This window comes from Taudactylus pleione, unplaced genomic scaffold, assembly GCF_031769625.1.
Source record: "Taudactylus pleione unplaced genomic scaffold, aTauple2 ptg000390l, whole genome shotgun sequence".
Taxonomy (NCBI): domain Eukaryota; kingdom Metazoa; phylum Chordata; class Amphibia; order Anura; family Myobatrachidae; genus Taudactylus; species Taudactylus pleione.
In genome coordinates this window covers 2,431,138-2,455,811 of record NW_028284791.1, presented here as the reverse complement: position 1 = coordinate 2,455,811, position 24,674 = coordinate 2,431,138, and the positions used below count along the sequence as shown (strand labels likewise).

Here is a 24,674-nt window from a genome sequence, read left to right as displayed (position 1 = left end):
ATGCCAGGGCGAATTGCAGAGGTCTTGAAAAAGAAGGGTCAGCACTGAAAATATTGACTTTTTGCATAAACTTAATGTAATTGTCAATAAAAGCCTTTGACACTTATGTAATGCTGTAATGTTACCTCAGTATACCATAGTAACATCTGACACTTATGTAATGCTGTAATGTTACCTCAGTATACCATAGTAACATCTGACACTTATGTAATGCTGTAATATTACCTCAGTATACCATAGTAACATCTGACACTTATGTAATGCTGTAATATTACCTCAGTATACCATAGTAACATCTGACACTTATGTAATGCTGTAATGTTACCTCAGTATACCATAGTAACTTCTGACACTTATGTAATGCTGTAATGTTACCTCAGTATACCATAGTAACATCTGACAAAAAGGTCTAATAACACTGAAGCAGCAAACTTTGTGACAACCAATACTTGTGTCATTCTCAAAACTTTTGGCCACGGCTGTACATATTTTAGGAGGAGGACCTCAATGTGCCGGAGGCCCTTCAGCATCATGGGCCATAATAGCTGTAACCCAGGGCGCTGCCACAGAAGGGCCCCGATTTCATATCACACTTTCAGCATCTAGGGGTATATTTACTAAAGTGCAGGTTTTTAGAAGTGGAGATGCTGCCCATAGCAACCAATCCGATTCTAGCTATTATCTTCTAGAAGGTGCTGGATGCATGTTAAGTTGAAACTGATTGGTTGCTATGGGCAACATCTCCACCTTAGTATATATACCCCCTAGAGTAACGAAACAGGTACATGTGTACGCACAACTCAGCAATGCCGTAATGCCTTCCACGGGCCCTCACTAAGCCTTGCCTATAGGTGAATGCCTCATTACTATGCTGTACTACGAAGGACAATCCATATATTTAAACATACATATTAATCAGGAAATCTACATTTCTGAGCGTTTATTAATTTACATAAAACACGACTGGACCAATGTGATTCTACTTATGGAGAAGTTTACAAGTAGGAGCAGGGAGCACAATGTACTATTATCGGGATATGAAAGTACTTCCACCATCCACTGTCAGTCACAAGTGCTGTGAGAGGAGGTTATAGGGGGTCTGTCCAGCACCAGCTCATGGATCATGTCCTCTCTCCACCTGCCAGGAAAACTTCCACGTTTCCCACAAGTGCCGTGAGAGGAGGTTATAGGAGAAAGGCAACAGCCGGTGTGTTATAAAGCTACAGTACACTATGGGGAGAATGAGGAGGAAGCTGAATATGGGTATAGCAGGAATACGACGTGTGGGGCACTGCCTGGTATGTGAGGGAGAATCGGCTGGCATGTGATTGGGCAAAGGCTATTTCTTTGGCCTCTTCCTCGGAATATAATGTGCTGTATGTACTTATGTTTCAGGTTATTATATACTGGAGACCAAACATGTTGCAATACTGTACAATTTTTTTTTTTTTTTTTAAACGAACGGCTATAGTTTCTGTGAGTAACAGAGATGAAACTCCAAGAAACGGGTGGAACATTTATTTGGGAACTGTAAACATGGAGATGAAGGTTATTGTGGCATGGACAGTGCGAGTGCTCAGTCGTTTCCATGCGTCACCGTTAATAAAGCGTTTTTAAAGGGTCCTGAAAACTCAGAAGGAACGGTGAAGCTTGCTGAACCATTGAGGGCGCTCTGGGTCTTCATTGAACCGTCTTGCTCTGGATGCCGCCCAGTTTATACTGAGCCTCGAGAAGCTCCTGGGCGCTCTGGCGAAGGCTGGCCTCCAGCTCTGCCGCGCGTTTCACGGCCTCTGCGTGGAAAAACTTGTACTTTTTGTGCAATTCTTTCAGCAACTGTTTTGCTGCTTTTTGTTCCTTGCTGGGCTTGTCCTCCCGCAGGGCAGAATCTGTACACGGGGGAAGTGATCAGACCACACTACTGACAGCAGTCACCCATGTCTGGTATATATAAATACGGTATCTCCTCGTCACTTACCCAGGCTAACCTCCTCCAGGTGTCGTCGCTCTCTCATATTTGTCACAATTTCCGATAAAACCTCCTTCTTATGCTTCATCTGAGGTATCCGGCAAATTTCTCTTCCAAACTAAAGTTATTCAGAAACAAATATTATTATCACGGCACTTACTGTACTAATGATGTCATTGAAGTGAGAATTTTATACACTTTCCAGTAATTACTTGATGTTGTGTTAAAAGGCAATACTATCCACTCAGCTCCAATCCGTCTTTCCTTGACAACTGTCTCTATGGGGCAGTTGTCAGCCCCTCCTCTCCCTTAGGGGCTTATTCTGCGTTGCACGCAAAAGTGAAAGCAGCACCGTTTAGTGCCGGTCGCACGTCCGTGACTTTATGCCAATGCAGCTGCAAACTCCTTCCCTCCTGCGGCCAAAAGGTGCAAAGTCTGAGACACCCACTTTTAGCTCCCGCGCACGATGGAATACCGATGGGTGCGTCCTTAGATGCCACCATCGGCTGCAAGGACCAAACTTGTACCAGCCCTATGGCAGGAGTAGAGTCTCTTGGGGTCATTCAGACCCGGTCGCAAGCGCTGAGCGCTCTCAACCGAGTTGATGTTCCCCCACTGGGCATGCGCACGTCTGAGCCGGCTCCGACGTACGCATGCGCGAGACCCGGCTAGCGACGGGTGCTCCGTCGCTAGAGGTCTCGCACCAAAGGGGGCGAGCTGTCACGCACCGTTTGGGAGGCGGGCAGGGGACGTGGCCGGCCAAACTGAGGCGTTTCCAAAGGAACGCTTGCCGTTTGGGGGCGGCCCCACTGACATCAGCAGTGATGTCAGTGGGGAGCTTCATGCTCGAGGGCCGAGACCCAACCTTAGGGTCTCGTCGCATGCCCCGATGGTCTTGACCAACCCACAGCTTAGCGATCGAACAAAAGAGGCGGCACTACAAGATGCAAGCGGCCACCCTCATTCAGAGCGACCGCTTGCATCTAACAACCGCCTCTGAATGAGGTCCTCTGTCTGACCCCGACCTCCTATACCTGTGTCTGTGCGTCTGGGGGGAATTCAATTAAGGGCGAGTTTGCAAAAGGCGTCAAATTCGCACACTTCCCCTTCATGCGCGCACCAAGATACGCGCAATTCAATTAGAAATTCCAACTGGCACTGCTGGCAGCAAAAGTGTGCGAATTCTCTCCAAAAGGGGAACAGGGAAAATAGCATAAAAGAGGGGTACCTTTCCCAGACCCCAAAAAAGTGACAACTTCGTTAGCAGAATCATCTAGAAGACTGTAAGTGGCCATAAGGAAAGTACGCTTTTAAAAAGGTGTCAAACGTCTGATTTGTGCATTTAAAAAAAAAAAGTTAAATAATATAAAAACCTGCAGAATTTTGTTTAATTACAAAGGAATTAAACAGAAAATACAAAAAATAAAAGTAGAAAAAAAGATGCATTTGGGGTCATTTGAGTTGACTAAAATGTTAAATGATAAAAAGCAATTATTTTTCATTGAAATAAATACTTTCATTAAATTTGGGGTGCATTATTTAGCTACAAAGCTTATTTTGGGGTAATTTGAGGTCAGTTATTTTTTTTTGCACCCCAAAAATGTAATTATTGGCCCAATTAAGCGAATTGAAAAATTCCAAATGCCTGATTAGTCATTAGAGTGTGTGTCTAAAGGCCCCCATACATCAGAGATTGATTGCAGCAATCGTGCAATTTGCAATCGATTGAAAAAGGTTAAGATTTTTATACACAATCGATTGCAGAATTGCCACAATCGGTTGCAGATTGCAGAATTGCCACAATCGGTTGAAAAAGGGAAAGATTTGTATACACAATCGATTGCAGAATTGCCACAATCGGTTGCAGATTGCAGAATTGCCACAATCGGTTGCAGATTGCAGAATTGCCACAATCGGTTGAAAAAGGGAAAGATTTTTATACACAATCGATTGCAAATTGCACGATTGCTGCAATCAATCTCTGATGTATGGGGGCCTTTATGGGTTCTGAAGCAAGAGCTGATATTTTTACCTTACAGTAAAGATTTTCCCTACCTATTCACGAGCGCTGGGGGGTGTGTACAAAAACAGGTGATTTTACTCTGAAATAAAATGCGAGTTTTAAATAAACTGCAAATGTAATTCACAATGCGAATCTGCTGTGACTTCGCCTTGCGGGACCAAACTGGCGCCTAATTGAATTCCCTTCTATGTGCCACTGTTAATACTTTGCTGATGTGATTGGCTGCAGGTTGTTCTATGTTATACCTCTTTTCCACCAAAAACCCAGGTCCGACCTGGGTTTTTGGACATGGTTCCAACCCTGGTCAGACCCAGGTCAGACCCATTTACACTGCACCTTTGATCTGGGTTACTCCCAGGTCAGCCCTGTTCACACTGAACCCAGGTCTGCCCTGCTAAACCTGTGAGGTCATAACAAGTGGGAGGTGAATGCTCGACAACCACCAATCCGCTCATTTTAGGCCTGATCCAGGTCAGATAACCCGGGTTGCACCGTTTACACTGCATCATTACCTGGGTCCAACCCTGGTAGCTACCTGGGTTGAATTGCTGGGTCACTTGACCCAGGTTATTTTTCAGGGACCCTTTTACACTGATCTGCGACCTGGGTAGACCCTGCAAAAACCCAGGTTTTTGCTCTGGTGTAAAAGGGGTATAACTCTCTGTAGCCAACAATGAGCCTGTGAATAGGAGTTTTTTTGGGGGGTTACCCTTGTTTTCTGGAGGAGCAACACATCAAAGTCCGGCAGGCCCCAGCACTGGGCAGCCTGCAATAAATAATGAGCCCTGTTCTGCATGGCGGCACCAGAGCTGCCCGGTGAGGTCTGTATGCCGCAGGGTAACTCGTGTCTTCTCTATAGAGGGTTAGCACTGTGTATTGTACATGCTTCCTCTACTGCAGCCTGTACAGATGTTCTGCCTATAGTCTCATGTAGACCTGCGCACTTACCTTGCTCTCTTGTGGAATGTGCGGCTTCTGGACGCTGTCCAGTCGTGGTGTATAGTCCCTATACACAAGCAGGTGCGACAATGCGTACTCCAGAGCCCGCACGTTGTTCTGTATACCTGCAGAGCACACACAGGGTTAGGGTCGTGTTGTATTAGGACTAGCGTGACATTGTAATTCCAAGAGTTACCATAGCAACTCTGACGGCAATATTCACTGATCTCTGGCGTGGGGCAAATGCGGTGGGAATATGGCCGCTAATGGCCTCTATCAGGCTGTGTGCTGTCACCTTCCAGCCGCACTAACAGGCTGCTATAATTAGGGGGTGCTATGCATCACACCTTTAGTGCTAGAACGGTACATTTCACCTATAACAGTTGCCTTTTCCATAACGCCAGGTGTGCTTACCGTTACCTAGATGCCGCCAGGACTTCAGCTTGGCTAGTGATGGCTTACCAATGGTAACAATAAAAACAAAAACCAGGCGCAATAATCGTTAATTTAATATTAGAGGTCAGTACTTATAACCTCAATTAATTTATTAATTTGCTTGATATCAATATTACAGCCACCACTTGAAAACATTTTTTTTAATCAATGGTAACAGTTATTCGAAACGGTAAAGGGGACACAAAACTGGTCTAACAAATAAACAGTTAAAAAGAAATTTTTTTTTTATAAAAAATACTGTAAGTTTGGGGTGCCTAAACGAACAAAAAAGTAGATTTGGGGGTGATTTGGGGCCATTTTTGTAAACCCCAAAAAATTACTTGTAATTGTTCGACTAATTAGGCTAATTGGAAACGTCCAATTACCTAATTAGTCATTAGCGGGGGTGTCCAAGGGGTTCAGCATGGTGTCCCCACATTTTAACGTGAAAATAAAGATGTGAATTCGCAGAGAAAACAGCACCTCGCACCTCCCAGCTCGCACGTAATTGGATTAACTCTGACAAAAAGTTATTTTTAGGCCGCCCATTACCTACATATGAATGGAACCAATAAGGTGCATGACCATGGCATGACGGGCCAGTGTGATGCCACCTCGCTACTGTAGAAATGTCCGGCGGACACATTTGTACCATAAGGTGACGGCCACTTGGCCCGGAGGCAGCTATGTTATGGGCTGGAGTAATATCCGGAAGCAGCCACGTCACTAAGGCAGAACATATGGGGAAGACGCTCAGTAGAATAATGTATATACACGAGTGGGCCTCAGAGCGCACGGTACAGATAATACACCATAATAAGAGACTGGATCACGGGCCATTACCGGACGTCACATTCTCTGCATGTCTGACACCCGACACTCACCCACTGGCTCAATGAAATCCGGATCAGTCTTCACATCAAACAGCTCCTCGTAGCCCCGGAATCTCTCCGGGATCTCTCCCTGCGCGGTGCTCGCTGGATCCGGCTCCTCCGGCGTAATTGGTGGACTGGAGTTATGGACTGGATCTAGATTATCCACCTGAGGTTCAGAAACAGGAGCCATGTTTATGTCATGGATGTGTCACACAGCACATACATGTCGTAGGCTAACAGACGGTTCTGTACTCATATCTACATAATATGCCGTGTATGGTCTCCTGTGAGTGCGTATTCAGCAGGGCTGTAATAGGGCCTGGCAGCGCAGTGTGCCGGCCCCGCCCCCTATGCGCATGACGGGTTTGTACAACACTTGCTGGTTTCTTTAATTAATATTTGAGGATTGTGATTGTGTGTGGCAAATCTTCTCCCATTTACCCCTCCCCATATACCCCTCCCCATATAACACTCCCAATTTACCCCTCCCCATATACCACTCCCAATTTACCCCTCCCCATATACCACTCCCAATTTACCCCCTCCCCACTTACCCCTCTGCATTTACCTTTCCTCATTTTCCTTGCCTTAGTTACCTCCCCATAATTTACCCCATCTGGTTTACCCCTCCCCATTTACCATTCCTCATGTACCCCATCTCATGTACTGCTGCCTATTTACCCCTCCTGATTTATCCCTTTTCAATTACCCCTTACTGATTTACCTCCGCTCATGTACTCCTCAACATTTACCCGATCTTATTGACCCAATCCAATTTACCCCTCCTCATGTGACCTGTTGTAGACAGCTGAGCATATTAGCAGATTTAAGGCGCACATCCACTAGGCGATATTAATGAGCGATTGAACGATTCCGACATAATCGCGCCATCGTTCATTAATCATGCATGAATCGGGCATGTCAGAAACGACCAGCAATGCGCGCTCCCGCTGGTCGTTTCCGATATCAATCATCGCCCGAACATGCCAGTGTGGGCACTGCAGGGGATGGGGAACGACGGTACGATTACGATTTCTGAATCGTGCTGTCTTTCCCTAGTCGCGTAGTGGATGTGCGGCATTAGAGCTACTTTTGTGCAATGTATAAATAACGTGGAATAAAAGATCTTTTGGGGGAAAATATTCCCAGAGAACTGAGGAAGCGCTGAAACAATGTGATAGGTCAGCAATAATCTGCAAGATACAAAATAGCCCAAATGGTAAAAATATATAATAAAGCAGATAATGGAAATAAATAAAAATAGAGGTGTGGTCTGTAGAAATGGGATGCGGTCATAATACTGACAGTCGGGAAGCCGCGCAAAACATCTTATTATCAGCGATTTACAGATTTACTGTAATTTATCTGTTCAGATAGACCAGTGATCAGGGAACAGGGGGTAAATTACCCCACATGGAGTAAGAATGAAATTCCTGGGGGTAATGGACGTACAGCCGGGCATGCATATAACATAGAATGATTCATATGCATGCCCGGCTGTGCCGCAGGGAGACTCTAAGCCGGGCGCCCGCTGAGATGTTATTACCAGCGGGCGCCCGGCTCCTTCTCTGCAGCGCCGCGTTAGCCGGAGGCTGGAGTTCTCTTCTGAACTCCAGCTTCCGGCTCTCTCCATGCACACTATGGGAGAGATGTCATGACGTCTCTCCCATAGTTCGGAGGAGCAGCCGGGCGGACAGGATGGCGGTGGATGCAGGAGCGGGGATTAAGGTGTTTTTTGTTTTTTGTACAAGCGGCACTACAGAGGCATTATATGGGGGCACTACTACAGGGGCATTATATGGGGGTTCTACTACAGGGGCATTATATGGGGGCACTACTACAGGGACACTACTACAGGGGTATAACTATGGGGATATAACTATGGGAGCACTACTACAGGGGTATAACTTTGGGGGCACTATATGGGGGCATTATATGGGGGCATAACTAGAGGGGCATTATATGGGGGCACTACTATATGATTTCCTTCCTTTCAAATCAAGGGGGTAACGTCGGCGTATCTAAATATATTTTGGGGTAAAAGGTAAAAAAGTTCCCTGACCCCTGAGATAGAGGGACTATTAAAGAGGACTATATAGAGGATGCAGGGACAGAGCAAAGCGGCTACTTCCGTACTCAGGGCCTGATTCAGCAAGGCTTGCAACTCCTAAAGCATATGCAGACGGCCGATTGTTTCTCACCACGCATGCATCGCAGGGCGCGAAGGCGCGCAGACCCATCGCAGAGTGACTGACAGGAAGTGCCATTTGGGGGTGGTGATGGGGGGTGGTCGGGGAAATGTAGGCATGTCAGTGTGTTTGAATGCTGCTGTAGGGGCGTGCATAAATTAGCCACTGCGATGGCCTACGCAGCCTGAGCTCTCACTGCGTGCAATTTAGTGGTAGTGTCAGATCTGAATTAAATATGCGAGGGGCTCCGATGTACTTCGATGTTACCGATGTTTTGGCTGGATTGCAAGGTATTACGGATGTGCGAGAGGGGAAGTGGAGAATGCTTTGTGATTGCAATTATTAGCATACCTTCGCAGTAGAACTGCGTGCGCGATTGCTACCGCGATCGCAATAGCGATCCTTTGCTGAATCAGGCCCTCCGCTTCTTTCTGCATCCACTTGGAAAATTGAACAATAGCTGTAATCTGTGCTCGGCCACAAAGGCCACCTGAGGTTATATTTACTATGGTTCGATTTTGATTTCTATTCAATATTGCATTCGATTTTGGCTCGATTTTTTTATAAAGGGAATTACTAAAGGCTAAATCGAATGTCAAATCGAACAAAAAAAGGAATTTGAAATGAAATCGAATTTCTGAAAAACATCAATGTTTTCACATAGCGGACAATAGGATCCCTTCATTTACTAACAATCGATTTGTAAATTGAATGAAAAATGAACTCAAACTTCATGCATTAGTTTTCAGCATGAGCAGTTCGATTTCACACAGATGCATGCATACATCAGTGAGATGCATGCATGTATCTTATTTTAAAAAGCTTGTAAAGAGTTAATGTTTTTTTTTAAAAAAAATTACGTGGGACCCCCTAAAAACACAACCAACCCCGGACTTTTCATAGCCAGTCCTAGTTATGTAAGCACAGGGAAAAAATCGCGTAGGGTTCCCCTGTACTTAGTACAACCAGTACCAGGCTCCGATCCAGTCCTGGTTCTGGAATTACAGGGGAAAAAATGCGTAGGGTTCCCCTGTAATTTTCACAACCAGCACTATCAACCCGCCACCCACCGCCCAGGGGTGGTGGGGATAGCCCCGGGCTATCAGCCTAAACCAGCAGTGCCCTGGAGAGGGGGACCCCTTTATTGGGGGGTCCCCAACTCCCCAGGGACCCCTGGCCTGGGCTGACTAGCGGTCATGGCTGGTGCTGCGGCTGGCAGGCCCGGGCATAGTGCTCCCCTGGCTGTGACATTACCACCCCGCTAGAAAGGGTCCGGTGCTGGTTGTGGAAATTACAGGGGAACCCTACACATTTTTTCTCCTGTAATTCCAGAACCGGATCTGAGCCTGGTGCTGGTTGTGCTAAGTACAGGGGAACCCTACGGAATTTTTTCCCTGTACTTACACAACCAGGAATGGCTATGAAAAGTCCGGGGCTGGTTGTGTATTTAGGGGGGGACCCCATGTCATTTTTTTTTTGTTTTAAACATTAACTCTTTCTAAGCTTATTACAGTAAGATACATGCAGGCATCTCACTGATGTATGCATGTATCTGTGTGAAACGAACTGCTCATGCTAAAAATTAAAGCATGAAGCAGTTCTATTCATTTGGGGCTTTGAAGTTCGTTTTGGAGTGGGATTTGATGTTCGATTTGGACAGCAAAATCGAACAGCAAATCCCTTCTTAAACCAAAACAAGATCGAATTTGAGTTGAAAATCGAAAGCAAAATCCATTATTAGTAAATTTGAGATTTGCTAGGGGATTTTGCTGTTCAAGTTCAATTCGATCTCAGGAGATTTCAGTGATTCAGAAAAATGAATCTCTCATCGAACTTTAGTAAATTTACCCCCTGGTTTCTGCAGACAACTGCAATAGGCTGAAGAATATACTATATTAAATTACACACTGTAACAATAGTCACAGCTATTTTTTCTGTTTATAGTGTAATGAATTGCCAGGTAGAATTATATGTAATTATATGCATTTATCTTATAAAATACATTTGAATTATAGTAACACGTAAAACATGATGTGTCCAGCACACACCTGAGTCATGAAGACGGACTCGACAGTGGGGTCAGAACCGAAGCTCATCTCCCTCTCCAATGTCTCTGAAGACCTGACCGATTCGTGACTCTGCTCCCGGGCTGCGTCACATGGTCCTGCTGAAGAGGTTCTGATTGGTGGGAGCGGGGTTGATGACATCACAGATTCTGTAAATTCACTCTCGTGCTGGGGCAGTCTCAGGAACGGGTATAACGGAGGCTCTAACATCAGGGGCTGTTTTGGGATTTTGGGAACATGTGTTCTAACCTATAAAACAACAAATACAGAACTCATTCTACAGTACATGTAATTTCAGGCTGCACATTAATAGTTATCTCCCAAGCTTCAGGCGTAAGACATCATAAATGTTTTTTGGGTGTTTCTTAATAGGGTCAGAGCATCAATTCTATATAATCTTCAAAATGAGGCGAACAGGGACATGCAGGAAAAGAGGGTTGGGCTTGAACAAGCTGTAGCCAATCAGAGAGTTAGACTCTTAACAGCAGCACAGAGTATTTTGAAATGGGAGGTCCTGGGCAAACATGCAGCCAATCAGAGTTACTAAACAGTAACTAATCAGTACAGACGGCGCTGTGTAATGATGTGCGGCCTGGGGGGGGGGGGGGGGGGGCGGGAAACTTGCAGGGTCAAAGCCAGCTCTATATTACTACAAGAGCCAGGAAATGATTACAGGGAACAAAAAAGAGAACAGGATAAGTTATAGGACCCCCCTCACCTTTCTCTTTTCCCTGACAGGAATAATAAGATGGGGTTTACGGTGTCTTGTTGATTTTTTACGAATAATTTTAATCCCAAGTCGCTGTTGGAGGAAGTTTCCCAGTAACGGCGGATCTCCTATGCATTAATAAGAAAATAGGGATCAGATCCTGTTGTAATGCAAATTACATTTCTATGCAAATCACAGTCCGGTAACACACAGTAACAATGTACAGAGCTGGTATTATACACTATTCCTGCCTGTTCACCTGCTCACATTACCCAACATGTAACACACAGCAACAATTTACAGAGCTGGTATTATACACTATTACTGTCTGTTTACCTGCTCACATTACCCAACAGGTAACACACAGCAACAATGTACAGAGATGGTATTATACACTATTACTGTCTGTTTACCTGCTCACATTACCCAACAGGTAACACACAGTAACAATGTACAGAGATGGTATTATACACTATTCCTGTCTGCTTACCTGCTCACATTACCCAACAGGTAACACACAGCAACAATGTACAGAGCTGGTATTATACACTATTACTGTCTGTTTACCTGCTCACATTACCCAACAGGTAACACACAGCAACAATGTACAGAGCTGGTATTATACACTGTTCCTGTCTGCTTACCTGCTCACATTACCCAACAGGTAACACACAGTAACAATGTACAGAGCTGGTATTATACACTATTACTGTCTGTTTACCTGCTCACATTACCCAACAGGTAACACACAGCAACAATGTACAGAGCTGGTATTATACACTATTCCTGTCTGTTTACCTGCTCACATTAACCAACAGGTAACACACAGCAACAATGTACAGAGCTGGTATTATACACTATTCCTGTCTGTTTACCTGCTCACATTACCCAACAGGTAACACACAGCAACAATGTACAGAGCTGGTATTATACACTATTACTGTCTGTTTACCTGCTCATATTAACCAACATGTAACACACAGCAGCAATGTACAGAGCTGGTATTATACACTATTCCTGTCTGTTTACCTGCTCACATTACCCAACAGGTAACACACAGCAACAATGTACAGAGATGGTATTATACACTATTCCTGTCTGTTTACCTGCTCACATTACCCAACAGGTAACACACAGCAACAATGTACAGCGCTGGTATTATACACTATTACTGTCTGTTTACCTGCTCACATTACCCAACAGGTAACACACAGTAACAATGTACAGAGCTGGTATTATACACTATTACTGTCTGTTTACCTGCTCACATTACCCAACAGGTAACACACAGTAACAATGTACAGAGATGGTATTATACACTATTACTGTCTGTTTACCTGCTCACATTACCCAACAGGTAACACACAGCAACAATGTACAGAGCTGGTATTATACACTATTCCTGTCTGTTCACCTGCTCACATTACCACACAGCAACAATGTACAGAGCTGGTATTATACACTATTCCTGTCTGTTTACCTGCTCACATTACCCAACAGGTAACACACAGTAACAATGTACAGAGATGGTATTATACACTATTACTGTCTGTTTACCTGCTCACATTACCCAACAGGTAACACACAGCAACAATGTACAGAGCTGGTATTATACACTATTACTGTCTGTTCACCTGCTCACATTACCCAACGGGTAACACACAGCAACAATGTACAGAGCGGGTATTATACACTATTACTGTCTGTTCACCTGCTCACATTACCCAACGGGTAACACACAGTAACAATGTACAGAGATGGTATTATACACTATTACTGTCTGTTTACCTGCTCACATTAACCAACAGGTAACACACAGCAACAATGTACAGAGCTGGTATTATACACTATTACTGTCTGTTTACCTGCTCACATTACCCAACAGGTAACACACAGCAACAATGTACAGAGCTGGTATTATACACTATTCCTGTCTGTTCACCTGCTCACATTACCCAACAGGTAACACACAGCAACAATGTACAGAGCTGGTATTATACACTATTCCTGTCTGTTTACCTGCTCACATTACCCAACAGGTAACACACAGCAACAATGTACAGAGCTGGTATTATACACTATTCCTGTCTGTTTACCTGCTCACATTACCCAACAGGTAACACACAGCAACAATGTACAGAGCTGGTATTATACACTATTCCTGTCTGTTTACCTGCTCACATTACCTAACAGGTAACACACAGTAACAATGTACAGAGCGGTATTATAAACTATTCCTGTCTGTTTACCTGCTCACATTACCCAACAGGTAACACACAGTAACAATGTAGAGAGCTGGTATTATACACTATTCCTGTCTGTTTACCTGCTCACATTAACCAACAGGTAACACACAGCAACAATGTACAGAGCTGGTATTATACACTATTACTGTCTGTTTACCTGCTCACATTAACCAACAGGTAACACACAGTAACAATGTACAGAGCTGGTATTATACACTATTCCTGTCTGTTTACCTGCTCACATTACCCAACAGGTAACACACAGCAACAATGTACAGAGCTGGTATTATACACTATTACTGTCTGTTTACCTGCTCATATTAACCAACATGTAACACACAGCAGCAATGTACAGAGCTGGTATTATACACTATTCCTGTCTGTTTACCTGCTCACATTACCCAACAGGTAACACACAGTAACAATGTACAGAGCTGGTATTATACACTATTCCTGTCTGTTTACCTGCTCATATTAACCAACATGTAACACACAGCAGCAATGTACAGAGCTGGTATTATACACTATTCCTGTCTGTTTACCTGCTCACATTACCCAACAGGTAACACACAGTAACAATGTACAGAGCTGGTATTATACACTATTCCTGTCTGTTTACCTGCTCACAATACCCAACAGGTATCAAAAAGCAACAATGTACAGAGCTGGTATTATACACTATTACTGTCTGTTTACCTGCTCACATTACCCAACAGGTAACACACAGTAACAATGTAGAGAGCTGGTATTATACACTATTACTGTCTGTTTGCCTGCTCACATTAACCAACAGGTAACACACAGCAACGATGTACAGAGATGGTATTATACACTATTCCTGTCTGTTTACCTGCTCACATTAACCAACAGGTAACACACAGCAACAATGTACAGAGCTGGTATTATACACTATTCCTGTCTGTTTACCTGCTCACATTACCCAACAGGTATCAAAAAGCAACAATGTACAGAGCTGGTATTATACACTATTCCTGTCTGTTTACCTGCTCACATTACCCAACAGGTAACACACAGCAACAATGTACAGCGCTGGTATTATACACTATTCCTGTCTGTTTACCTGCTCACATTACCCAACAGGTAACACACAGCAACAATGTACAGCGCTGGTATTATACACTATTCCTGTCTGTTTACCTGCTCACATTACCCAACAGGTAACACACAGTAACAATGTACAGAGATGGTATTATACACTATTCCTGTCTGTTTACCTGCTCACAATACCCAACAGGTATCAAAAAGCAACAATGTACAGAGCTGGTATTATACACTATTACTGTCTGTTTACCTGCTCACATTACCCAACAGGTAACACACAGTAACAATGTAGAGAGCTGGTATTATACACTATTACTGTCTGTTTACCTGCTCACATTAACCAACAGGTAACACACAGCAACAATGTACAGAGCTGGTATTATACACTATTACTGTCTGTTTACCTGCTCACATTAACCAACAGGTAACACACAGTAACAATGTACAGAGCTGGTATTATACACTATTCCTGACTGTTTACCTGCTCACATTACCCAACAGGTAACACACAGTAACAATGTACAGAGCTGGTATTATACACTATTACTGTCTGTTTACCTGCTCACATTACCCAACACGTAACACACAGCAACAATGTACAGAGCTGGTATTATACACTATTCCTGACTGTTTACCTGCTCACATTACCCAACAGGTATCAAAAAGCAACAATGTACAGAGCTGGTATTATACACTATTACTGTCTGTATACCTGCTCACATTAACCATCAGCTCACAATACACGCACAGGAAATAAGCACCATAATGTTAATTATGAAAAATATATATATATTTCAGTAAGAAGAAGAACACGGGATTTAATGTGCTGCTTAACATGGTTGTGTCAGTCTTTGGGCCTTGTGTATATCTAGATTCACACCATGTTAGTCAGTAGTGTGATAGTCAGTGTGTCAGGTCACACTATAGATACTGGATAAGATGCACAGGAGTCAGTAATGTGATAGTCAGTGTGTCAGGTCATACTATAGATACTGTACAAGATGCACAGGAGTCAGTAATGTGATAGTCAGTGTGTCAGGTCACACTATAGAGATACTGTACAAGATGCACAGGAGTCAGTAATGTGATAGTCAGTGTGTCATGTCACACTATAGATACTGTACAAGATGCACAGGAGTCAGTAATGTGATAGTCAGTGTGTCAGGTCACACTATAGATACTGTACAAGCTGCACAGGAGTCAGTAGTGTGATAGTCAGTGTGTCAGGTCACACTATAGATACTGTACAAGCTGCACAGGAGTCAGTAATGTGATAGTCAGTGTGTCAGGTCACACTATAGATACTGTACAAGCTGCACAGGAGTCAGTAATGTGATAGTCAGTGTGTCAGGTCACACTATAGATACTGTACAAGCTGCACAGGAGTCAGTAATGTGATAGTCAGTGTGTCAGGTCACACTATAGATACTGTACAAGCTGCACAGGAGTCAGTAATGTGATAGTCAGTGTGTCAGGTCACACTATAGATACTGGATAAGATGCACAGGAGTCAGTAATGTGATAGTCAGTGTGTCAGGTCACACTATAGATACTGTACAAGCTGCACAGGAGTCAGTAATGTGATAGTCAGTGTGTCAGGTCACACTATAGATACTGTACAAGCTGCACAGGAGTCAGTAATGTGATAGTCAGTGTGTCAGGTCACACTATAGATACTGTACAAGCTGCACAGGAGTCAGTAATGTGATAGTCAGTGTGTCAGGTCACACTATAGATACTGTACAAGCTGCACAGGAGTCAGTAATGTGATAGTCACTGTGTGTCAGGTCACACTATAGATACTGTACAAGATGCACAGGAGTCAGTAATGTGATAGTCAGTGTGTCAGGTCACACTATAGATACTGTACAAGCTGCACAGGAGTCAGTAATGTGATAGTCAGTGTGTGAGGTCACACTATAGATACTGTACAAGATGCACAGGAGTCAGTAGTGTGATAGTCAGTGTGTCATGTCACACTATAGATACTGTACAAGCTGCACAGGAGTCAGTAATGTGATAGTCAGTGTGTCAGGTCACACTATAGATACTGTACAAGCTGCACAGGAGTCAGTAGTGTGATAGTCACTGTGTCAGGTCACACTATAGAGATACTGTACAAGCTGCACAGGAGTCAGTAATGTGATAGTCAGTGTGTCAGGTCACACTATAGATACTGTACAAGCTGCACAGGAGTCAGTAATGTGATAGTCAGTGTGTCAGGTCACACTATAGATACTGGATAAGATGCACAGGAGTCAGTAATGTGATAGTCAGTGTGTCAGGTCACACTATAGATACTGTACAAGCTGCACAGGAGTCAGTAGTGTGATAGTCAGTGTGTCAGGTCACACTATAGATACTGTACAAGCTGCACAGGAGTCAGTAATGTGATAGTCAGTGTGTCATGTCACACTATAGATACTGTACAAGCTGCACAGGAGTCAGTAGTGTGATAGTCAGTGTGTCATGTCACACTATAGATACTGTACAAGCTGCACAGGAGTCAGTAATGTGATAGTCAGTGTGTCAGGTCACACTATAGATACTGTACAAGCTGCACAGGAGTCAGTAATGTGATAGTCAGTGTGTCAGGTAACACTATAGATACTGTACAAGCTGCACAGGAGTCAGTAGTGTGATAGTCAGTGTGTCAGGTCACACTATAGATACTGTACAAGCTGCACAGGAGTCAGTAGTGTGATAGTCAGTGTGTCAGGTCACACTATAGATACTGTACAAGCTGCACAGGAGTCAGTAATGTGATAGTCAGTGTGTCAGGTCACATTATAGATACTGTACAAGCTGCACAGGAGTCAGTAATGTGATAGTCAGTGTGTCAGGTCACACTATAGATACTGTACAAGATGCACAGGAGTCAGTAATGTGATAGTCAGTGTGTCATGTCACACTATAGATACTGTACAAGCTGCACAGGAGTCAGTAATGTGATAGTCAGTGTGTCAGGTCACACTATAGATACTGTACAAGCTGCACAGGAGTCAGTAATGTGATAGTCAGTGTGTCAGGTCACACTATAGATACTGTACAAGCTGCACAGGAGTCAGTAGTGTGATAGTCAGTGTGTCAGGTCACACTATAGATACTGTACAAGCTGCACAGGAGTCAGTAATGTGATAGTCAGTGTGTCAGGTCACACTATAGATACTGTACAAGCTGCACAGGAGTCAGTAATGTGATAGTCAGTGTGTCAGGTCACACTATAGATACTGTACAAGCTGCACAGGAGTCAGTAATGTGATAGTCAGTGTGTCAGGTCACACTATAGATACTGTACAAGCTGCACAGGAGTCAGTAATGTGATAGTCAGTGTGTCAGGTCACACTATATATACTGTACAAGCTGCACAGGAGTCAGTAATGTGATAGTCAGTGTGTCAGGTCACACTATAGATACTGTACAAGCTGCACAGGAGTCAGTAATGTGATAATCAGTGTGTCAGGTCACACTATAGATACTGTACAAGCTGCACAGGAGTCAGTAGTGTGATAGTCAGTGTGTGAGGTCACACTATAGATACTGTACAAGCTGCACAGGAGTCAGTAATGTGATAGTCAGTGTGTCAGGTCACACTATAGATACTGTACAAGCTGCACAGGAGTCAGTAATGTGATAGTCAGTGTGTCAGGTCACACTATAGATACTGTACAAGCTGCACAGGAGTCAGTAATGTGATAGTCACTGTGTCAGGTCACACTATAGATACTGTACAAGCTGCACAGGAGTCAGTAATGTGATAGTCAGTGTGTCAGGTCACACTATAGATACTGTACAAGCTGCACAGGAGTCAGTAATGTGATAGTCAGTGTGTCAGGTCACACTATAGATACTGTACAAGCTGCACAGGAGTCAGTAATGTGATAGTCAGTGTGTCAGGTCACACTATAGATACTGTACAAGCTGCACAGGAGTCAGTAGTGTGATAGTCACTGTGTCAGGTCACACTATAGATACTGTATAAGCTGCACAGGAGTCAGTAATGTGATAGTCAGTGTGTCAGGTCACACTATAGATACTGTACAAGCTGCACAGGAGTCAGTAATGTGATAGTCAGTGTGTCAGGTCACACTATAGAGATACTGTATAAGCTGCACAGGAGTCAGTAATGTGATAGTCAGTGTGTCAGGTCACACTATAGATACTGTACAAGCTGCACAGGAGTCAGTAATGTGATAGTCAGTGTGTCAGGTCACACTATAGATACTGTACAAGCTGCACAGGAGTCAGTAGTGTGATAGTCACTGTGTCAGGTCACACTATAGAGATACTGTACAAGCTGCACAGGAGTCAGTAATGTGATAGTCAGTGTGTCAGGTCACACTATAGATACTGTACAAGCTGCACAGGAGTCAGTAATGTGATAGTCAGTGTGTCAGGTCACACTATAGATACTGGATAAGATGCACAGGAGTCAGTAATGTGATAGTCAGTGTGTCAGGTCACACTATAGATACTGTACAAGCTGCACAGGAGTCAGTAGTGTGATAGTCAGTGTGTCAGGTCACACTATAGATACTGTACAAGCTGCACAGGAGTCAGTAATGTGATAGTCAGTGTGTCATGTCACACTATAGATACTGTACAAGCTGCACAGGAGTCAGTAGTGTGATAGTCAGTGTGTCATGTCACACTATAGATACTGTACAAGCTGCACAGGAGTCAGTAATGTGATAGTCAGTGTGTCAGGTCACACTATAGATACTGTACAAGCTGCACAGGAGTCAGTAATGTGATAGTCAGTGTGTCAGGTAACACTATAGATACTGTACAAGCTGCACAGGAGTCAGTAGTGTGATAGTCAGTGTGTCAGGTCACACTATAGATACTGTACAAGCTGCACAGGAGTCAGTAGTGTGATAGTCAGTGTGTCAGGTCACACTATAGATACTGTACAAGCTGCACAGGAGTCAGTAATGTGATAGTCAGTGTGTCAGGTCACATTATAGATACTGTACAAGCTGCACAGGAGTCAGTAATGTGATAGTCAGTGTGTCATGTCACACTATAGATACTGTACAAGCTGCACAGGAGTCAGTAATGTGATAGTCAGTGTGTCAGGTCACACTATAGATACTGTACAAGCTGCACAGGAGTCAGTAGTGTGATAGTCAGTGTGTCAGGTCACACTATAGATACTGTACAAGCTGCACAGGAGTCAGTAATGTGATAGTCAGTGTGTCAGGTCACACTATAGATACTGTACAAGCTGCACAGGAGTCAGTAATGTGATAGTCAGTGTGTCAGGTCACACTATAGATACTGTACAAGCTGCACAGGAGTCAGTAATGTGATAGTCAGTGTGTCAGGTCACACTATAGATACTGTACAAGCTGCACAGGAGTCAGTAATGTGATAGTCAGTGTGTCAGGTAACACTATAGATACTGTACAAGCTGCACAGGAGTCAGTAGTGTGATAGTCAGTGTGTCAGGTCACACTATATATACTGTACAAGCTGCACAGGAGTCAGTAATGTGATAGTCAGTGTGTCAGGTCACACTATAGATACTGTACAAGCTGCACAGGAGTCAGTAATGTGATAATCAGTGTGTCAGGTCACACTATAGATACTGTACAAGCTGCACAGGAGTCAGTAGTGTGATAGTCACTGTGTCAGGTCACACTATAGATACTGTACAAGCTGCAGCACAGGAGTCAGTAATGTGATAGTCAGTGTGTGAGGTCACACTATAGATACTGTACAAGCTGCACAGGAGTCAGTAATGTGATAATCAGTGTGTCAGGTCACACTATAGATACTGTACAAGCTGCACAGGAGTCAGTAATGTGATAGTCAGTGTGTCAGGTCACACTATAGATACTGTACAAGCTGCACAGGAGTCAGTAATGTGATAGTCAGTGTGTCAGGTCACACTATAGATACTGTACAAGCTGCACAGGAGTCAGTAATGTGATAGTCACTGTGTCAGGTCACACTATAGATACTGTACAAGCTGCACAGGAGTCAGTAATGTGATAGTCACTGTGTCAGGTCACACTATAGATACTGTACAAGCTGCACAGGAGTCAGTAATGTGATAGTCAGTGTGTCAGGTCACACTATAGATACTGTACAAGCTGCACAGGAGTCAGTAATGTGATAGTCAGTGTGTCAGGTCACACTATAGATACTGTACAAGCTGCACAGGAGTCAGTAGTGTGATAGTCACTGTGTCAGGTCACACTATAGATACTGTATAAGCTGCACAGGAGTCAGTAATGTGATAGTCAGTGTGTCAGGTCACACTATAGATACTGTACAAGCTGCACAGGAGTCAGTAATGTGATAGTCAGTGTGTCAGGTCACACTATAGATACTGTACAAGCTGCACAGGAGTCAGTAGTGTGATAGTCAGTGTGTCAGGTCACACTATAGATACTGTACAAGCTGCACAGGAGTCAGTAATGTGATAGTCAGTGTGTCAGGTCACACTATAGATACTGTACAAGCTGCACAGGAGTCAGTAATGTGATAGTCACTGTGTCAGGTCACACTATAGATACTGTACAAGCTGCACAGGAGTCAGTAATGTGATAGTCAGTGTGTCAGGTCACACTATAGATACTGTACAAGCTGCACAGGAGTCAGTAGTGTGATAGTCACTGTGTCAGGTCACACTATAGATACTGTACAAGATGCACAGGAGTCAGTAATGTGATAGTCAGTGTGTCAGGTCACACTATAGATACTGTACAAGCTGCACAGGAGTCAGTAGTGTGATAGTCAGTGTGTCAGGTCACACTATAGATACTGTACAAGCTGCACAGGAGTCAGTAGTGTGATAGTCACTGTGTCAGGTCACACTATAGATACTGTACAAGCTGCACAGGAGTCAGTAATGTGATAGTCAGTGTGTCAGGTCACACTATAGATACTGTACAAGCTGCACAGGAGTCAGTAATGTGATAGTCACTGTGTCAGGTCACACTATAGATACTGTACAAGCTGCACAGGAGTCAGTAGTGTGATAGTCAGTGTGTCAGGTCACACTATAGATACTGTACAAGCTGCACAGGAGTCAGTAGTGTGATAGTCAGTGTGTCATGTCACACTATAGATACTGTACAAGCTGCACAGGAGTCAGTAATGTGATAGTCAGTGTGTCATGTCACACTATAGATACTGTACAAGCTGCACAGGAGTCAGTAGTGTGATAGTCAGTGTGTCAGGTCACACTATAGATACTGTACAAGCTGCACAGGAGTCAGTAATGTGATAGTCAGTGTGTCAGGTCACACTATAGATACTGTACAAGCTGCAGCACAGGAGTCAGTAATGTGATAGTCAGTGTGTCAGGTCACACTATAGATACTGTACAAGCTGCACAGGAGTCAGTAGTGTGATAGTCAGTGTGTCAGGTCACACTATAGATACTGTACAAGCTGCACAGGAGTCAGTAATGTGATAGTCAGTGTGTCAGGTCACACTATAGATACTGTACAAGCAGCACAGGAGTCAGTAATGTGATAGTCAGTGTGTCAGGTCACACTATAGATACTGTACAAGCTGCACAGGAGTCAGTAGTGTGATAGTCAGTGTGTGAGGTCACACTATAGATACTGTACAAGCTGCACAGGAGTCAGTAATGTGATAGTCAGTGTGTCAGGTCACACTATAGATACTGTACAAGCTGCACAGGAGTCAGTAATGTGATAGTCACTGTGTCAGGTCACACTATAGATACTGTACAAGCTGCACAGGAGTCAGTAGTGTGATAGTCAGTGTGTCAGGTCACACTATAGATACTGTACAAGCTGCAGCACAGGAGTCAGTAATGTGATAGTCAGTGTGTCAGGTCACACTATAGATACTGTACAAGCTGCACAGGAGTCAGTAGTGTGATAGTCAGTGTGTCAGGTCACACTATAGATACTGTACAAGCTGCACAGGAGTCAGTAATGTGATAGTCAGTGTGTCAGGTCACACTATAGATACTGTACAAGCTGCAGCACAGGAGTCAGTAATGTGATAGTCAGTGTGTCATGTCACACTATAGATACTGTACAAGCTGCAGCACAGGAGTCAGTAATGTGATAGTCAGTGTGTCAGGACACACTATAGATACTGGATAAGATGCACAGGAGTCAGTAATGTGATAGTCAGTGTGTCAGGTCACATTATAGATACTGTACAAGCTGCACAGGAGTCAGTAATGTGATAGTCAGTGTGTCAGGTCACACTATAGATACTGTACAAGCTGCACAGGAGTCAGTAGTGTGATAGTCAGTGTGTCAGGTCACACTATAGATACTGTACAAGCTGCACAGGAGTCAGTAATGTGATAGTCAGTGTGTCAGGTCACACTATAGATACTGTACAAGCTGCACAGGAGTCAGTAATGTGATAGTCAGTGTGTCAGGTCACACTATAGATACTGTACAAGCTGCACAGGAGTCAGTAATGTGATAGTCAGTGTGTCAGGTCACACTATAGATACTGTACAAGCTGCACAGGAGTCAGTAATGTGATAGTCAGTGTGTCAGGTCACACTATAGATACTGTACAAGCTGCACAGGAGTCAGTAATGTGATAGTCAGTGTGTCAGGTCACACTATAGATACTGTACAAGCTGCACAGGAGTCAGTAATGTGATAGTCAGTGTGTCAGGTCACACTATAGATACTGTACAAGCTGCACAGGAGTCAGTAATGTGATAGTCAGTGTGTCAGGTCACACTATAGATACTGTACAAGCTGCACAGGAGTCAGTAATGTGATAGTCAGTGTGTCAGGTCACACTATAGATACTGGATAAGATGCACAGGAGTCAGTAATGTGATAGTCAGTGTGTCAGGTCACACTATAGATACTGTACAAGATGCACAGGAGTCAGTAATGTGATAGTCAGTGTGTCAGGTCACACTATAGATACTGTACAAGATGCACAGGAGTCAGTAATGTGATAGTCAGTGTGTCAGGTCACACTATAGATACTGTACAAGCTGCACAGGAGTCAGTAATGTGATAGTCAGTGTGTCAGGTCACACTATAGATACTGTACAAGCTGCACAGGAGTCAGTAGTGTGATAGTCAGTGTGTCAGGTCACACTATAGATACTGTACAAGCTGCACAGGAGTCAGTAGTGTGATAGTCAGTGTGTCAGGTCACACTATAGATACTGTACAAGCTGCACAGGAGTCAGTAGTGTGATAGTCAGTGTGTCAGGTCACACTATAGATACTGTACAAGCTGCAGCACAGGAGTCAGTAATGTGATAGTCAGTGTGTCAGGTCACACTATAGATACTGTACAAGCTGCACAGGAGTCAGTAATGTGATAGTCAGTGTGTCAGGTCACACTATAGATACTGTACAAGCTGCACAGGAGTCAGTAATGTGATAGTCAGTGTGTCAGGTCACACTATAGATACTGTACAAGCTGCACAGGAGTCAGTAATGTGATAGTCACTGTGTCAGGTCACACTATAGATACTGTACAAGCTGCACAGGAGTCAGTAATGTGATAGTCAGTGTGTCAGGTCACACTATAGATACTGTACAAGCTGCACAGGAGTCAGTAATGTGATAGTCAGTGTGTCAGGTCACACTATAGATACTGTACAAGCTGCACAGGAGTCAGTAGTGTGATAGTCAGTGTGTCAGGTCACACTATAGATACTGTACAAGCTGCACAGGAGTCAGTAATGTGATAGTCAGTGTGTCAGGTCACACTATAGATACTGTACAAGCTGCAGCACAGGAGTCAGTAATGTGATAGTCAGTGTGTCATGTCACACTATAGATACTGTACAAGCTGCAGCACAGGAGTCAGTAATGTGATAGTCAGTGTGTCAGGTCACACTATAGATACTGTACAAGCTGCACAGGAGTCAGTAATGTGATAGTCAGTGTGTCAGGTCACACTATAGATACTGTACAAGCTGCACAGGAGTCAGTAATGTGATAGTCACTGTGTCAGGTCACACTATAGATACTGTACAAGCTGCACATGAGTCAGTAGTGTGATAGTCAGTGTGTGAGGTCACACTATAGATACTGTACAAGCTGCACAGGAGTCAGTAATGTGATAGTCAGTGTGTCAGGTCACACTATAGATACTGTACAAGCTGCACAGGAGTCAGTAATGTGATAGTCAGTGTGTCAGGTCACACTATAGATACTGTACAAGCTGCACAGGAGTCAG

The 24,674-nt window shown here is 43.8% G+C and overlaps 1 protein-coding gene across 2 annotated transcripts in view; it reads right to left on the bottom strand.

Annotated features, from left to right (window-relative positions):
• Positions 1 to 1,010: 1,010 nt before the first annotated feature.
• XRRA1 (X-ray radiation resistance associated 1) overlaps positions 1,011 to 24,674 on the bottom strand; it is a 90,808-nt gene continuing 67,144 nt past the window's right edge. For both annotated transcript variants that reach the window (XM_088445848.1, XM_088445847.1), the window contains exons 13-18: positions 11,212 to 11,330; positions 10,481 to 10,742; positions 6,248 to 6,409; positions 4,938 to 5,053; positions 1,976 to 2,084; positions 1,011 to 1,886 (exon numbers count right to left, since the gene is read on the bottom strand). In XM_088445848.1, coding sequence (XP_088301974.1) covers positions 1,681 to 1,886; positions 1,976 to 2,084; positions 4,938 to 5,053; positions 6,248 to 6,409; positions 10,481 to 10,742; positions 11,212 to 11,330 — 974 coding nt within the window. In that variant the 3' untranslated portion in view covers positions 1,011 to 1,680. The remainder of the gene's footprint in view (positions 1,887 to 1,975; positions 2,085 to 4,937; positions 5,054 to 6,247; positions 6,410 to 10,480; positions 10,743 to 11,211; positions 11,331 to 24,674) is intronic.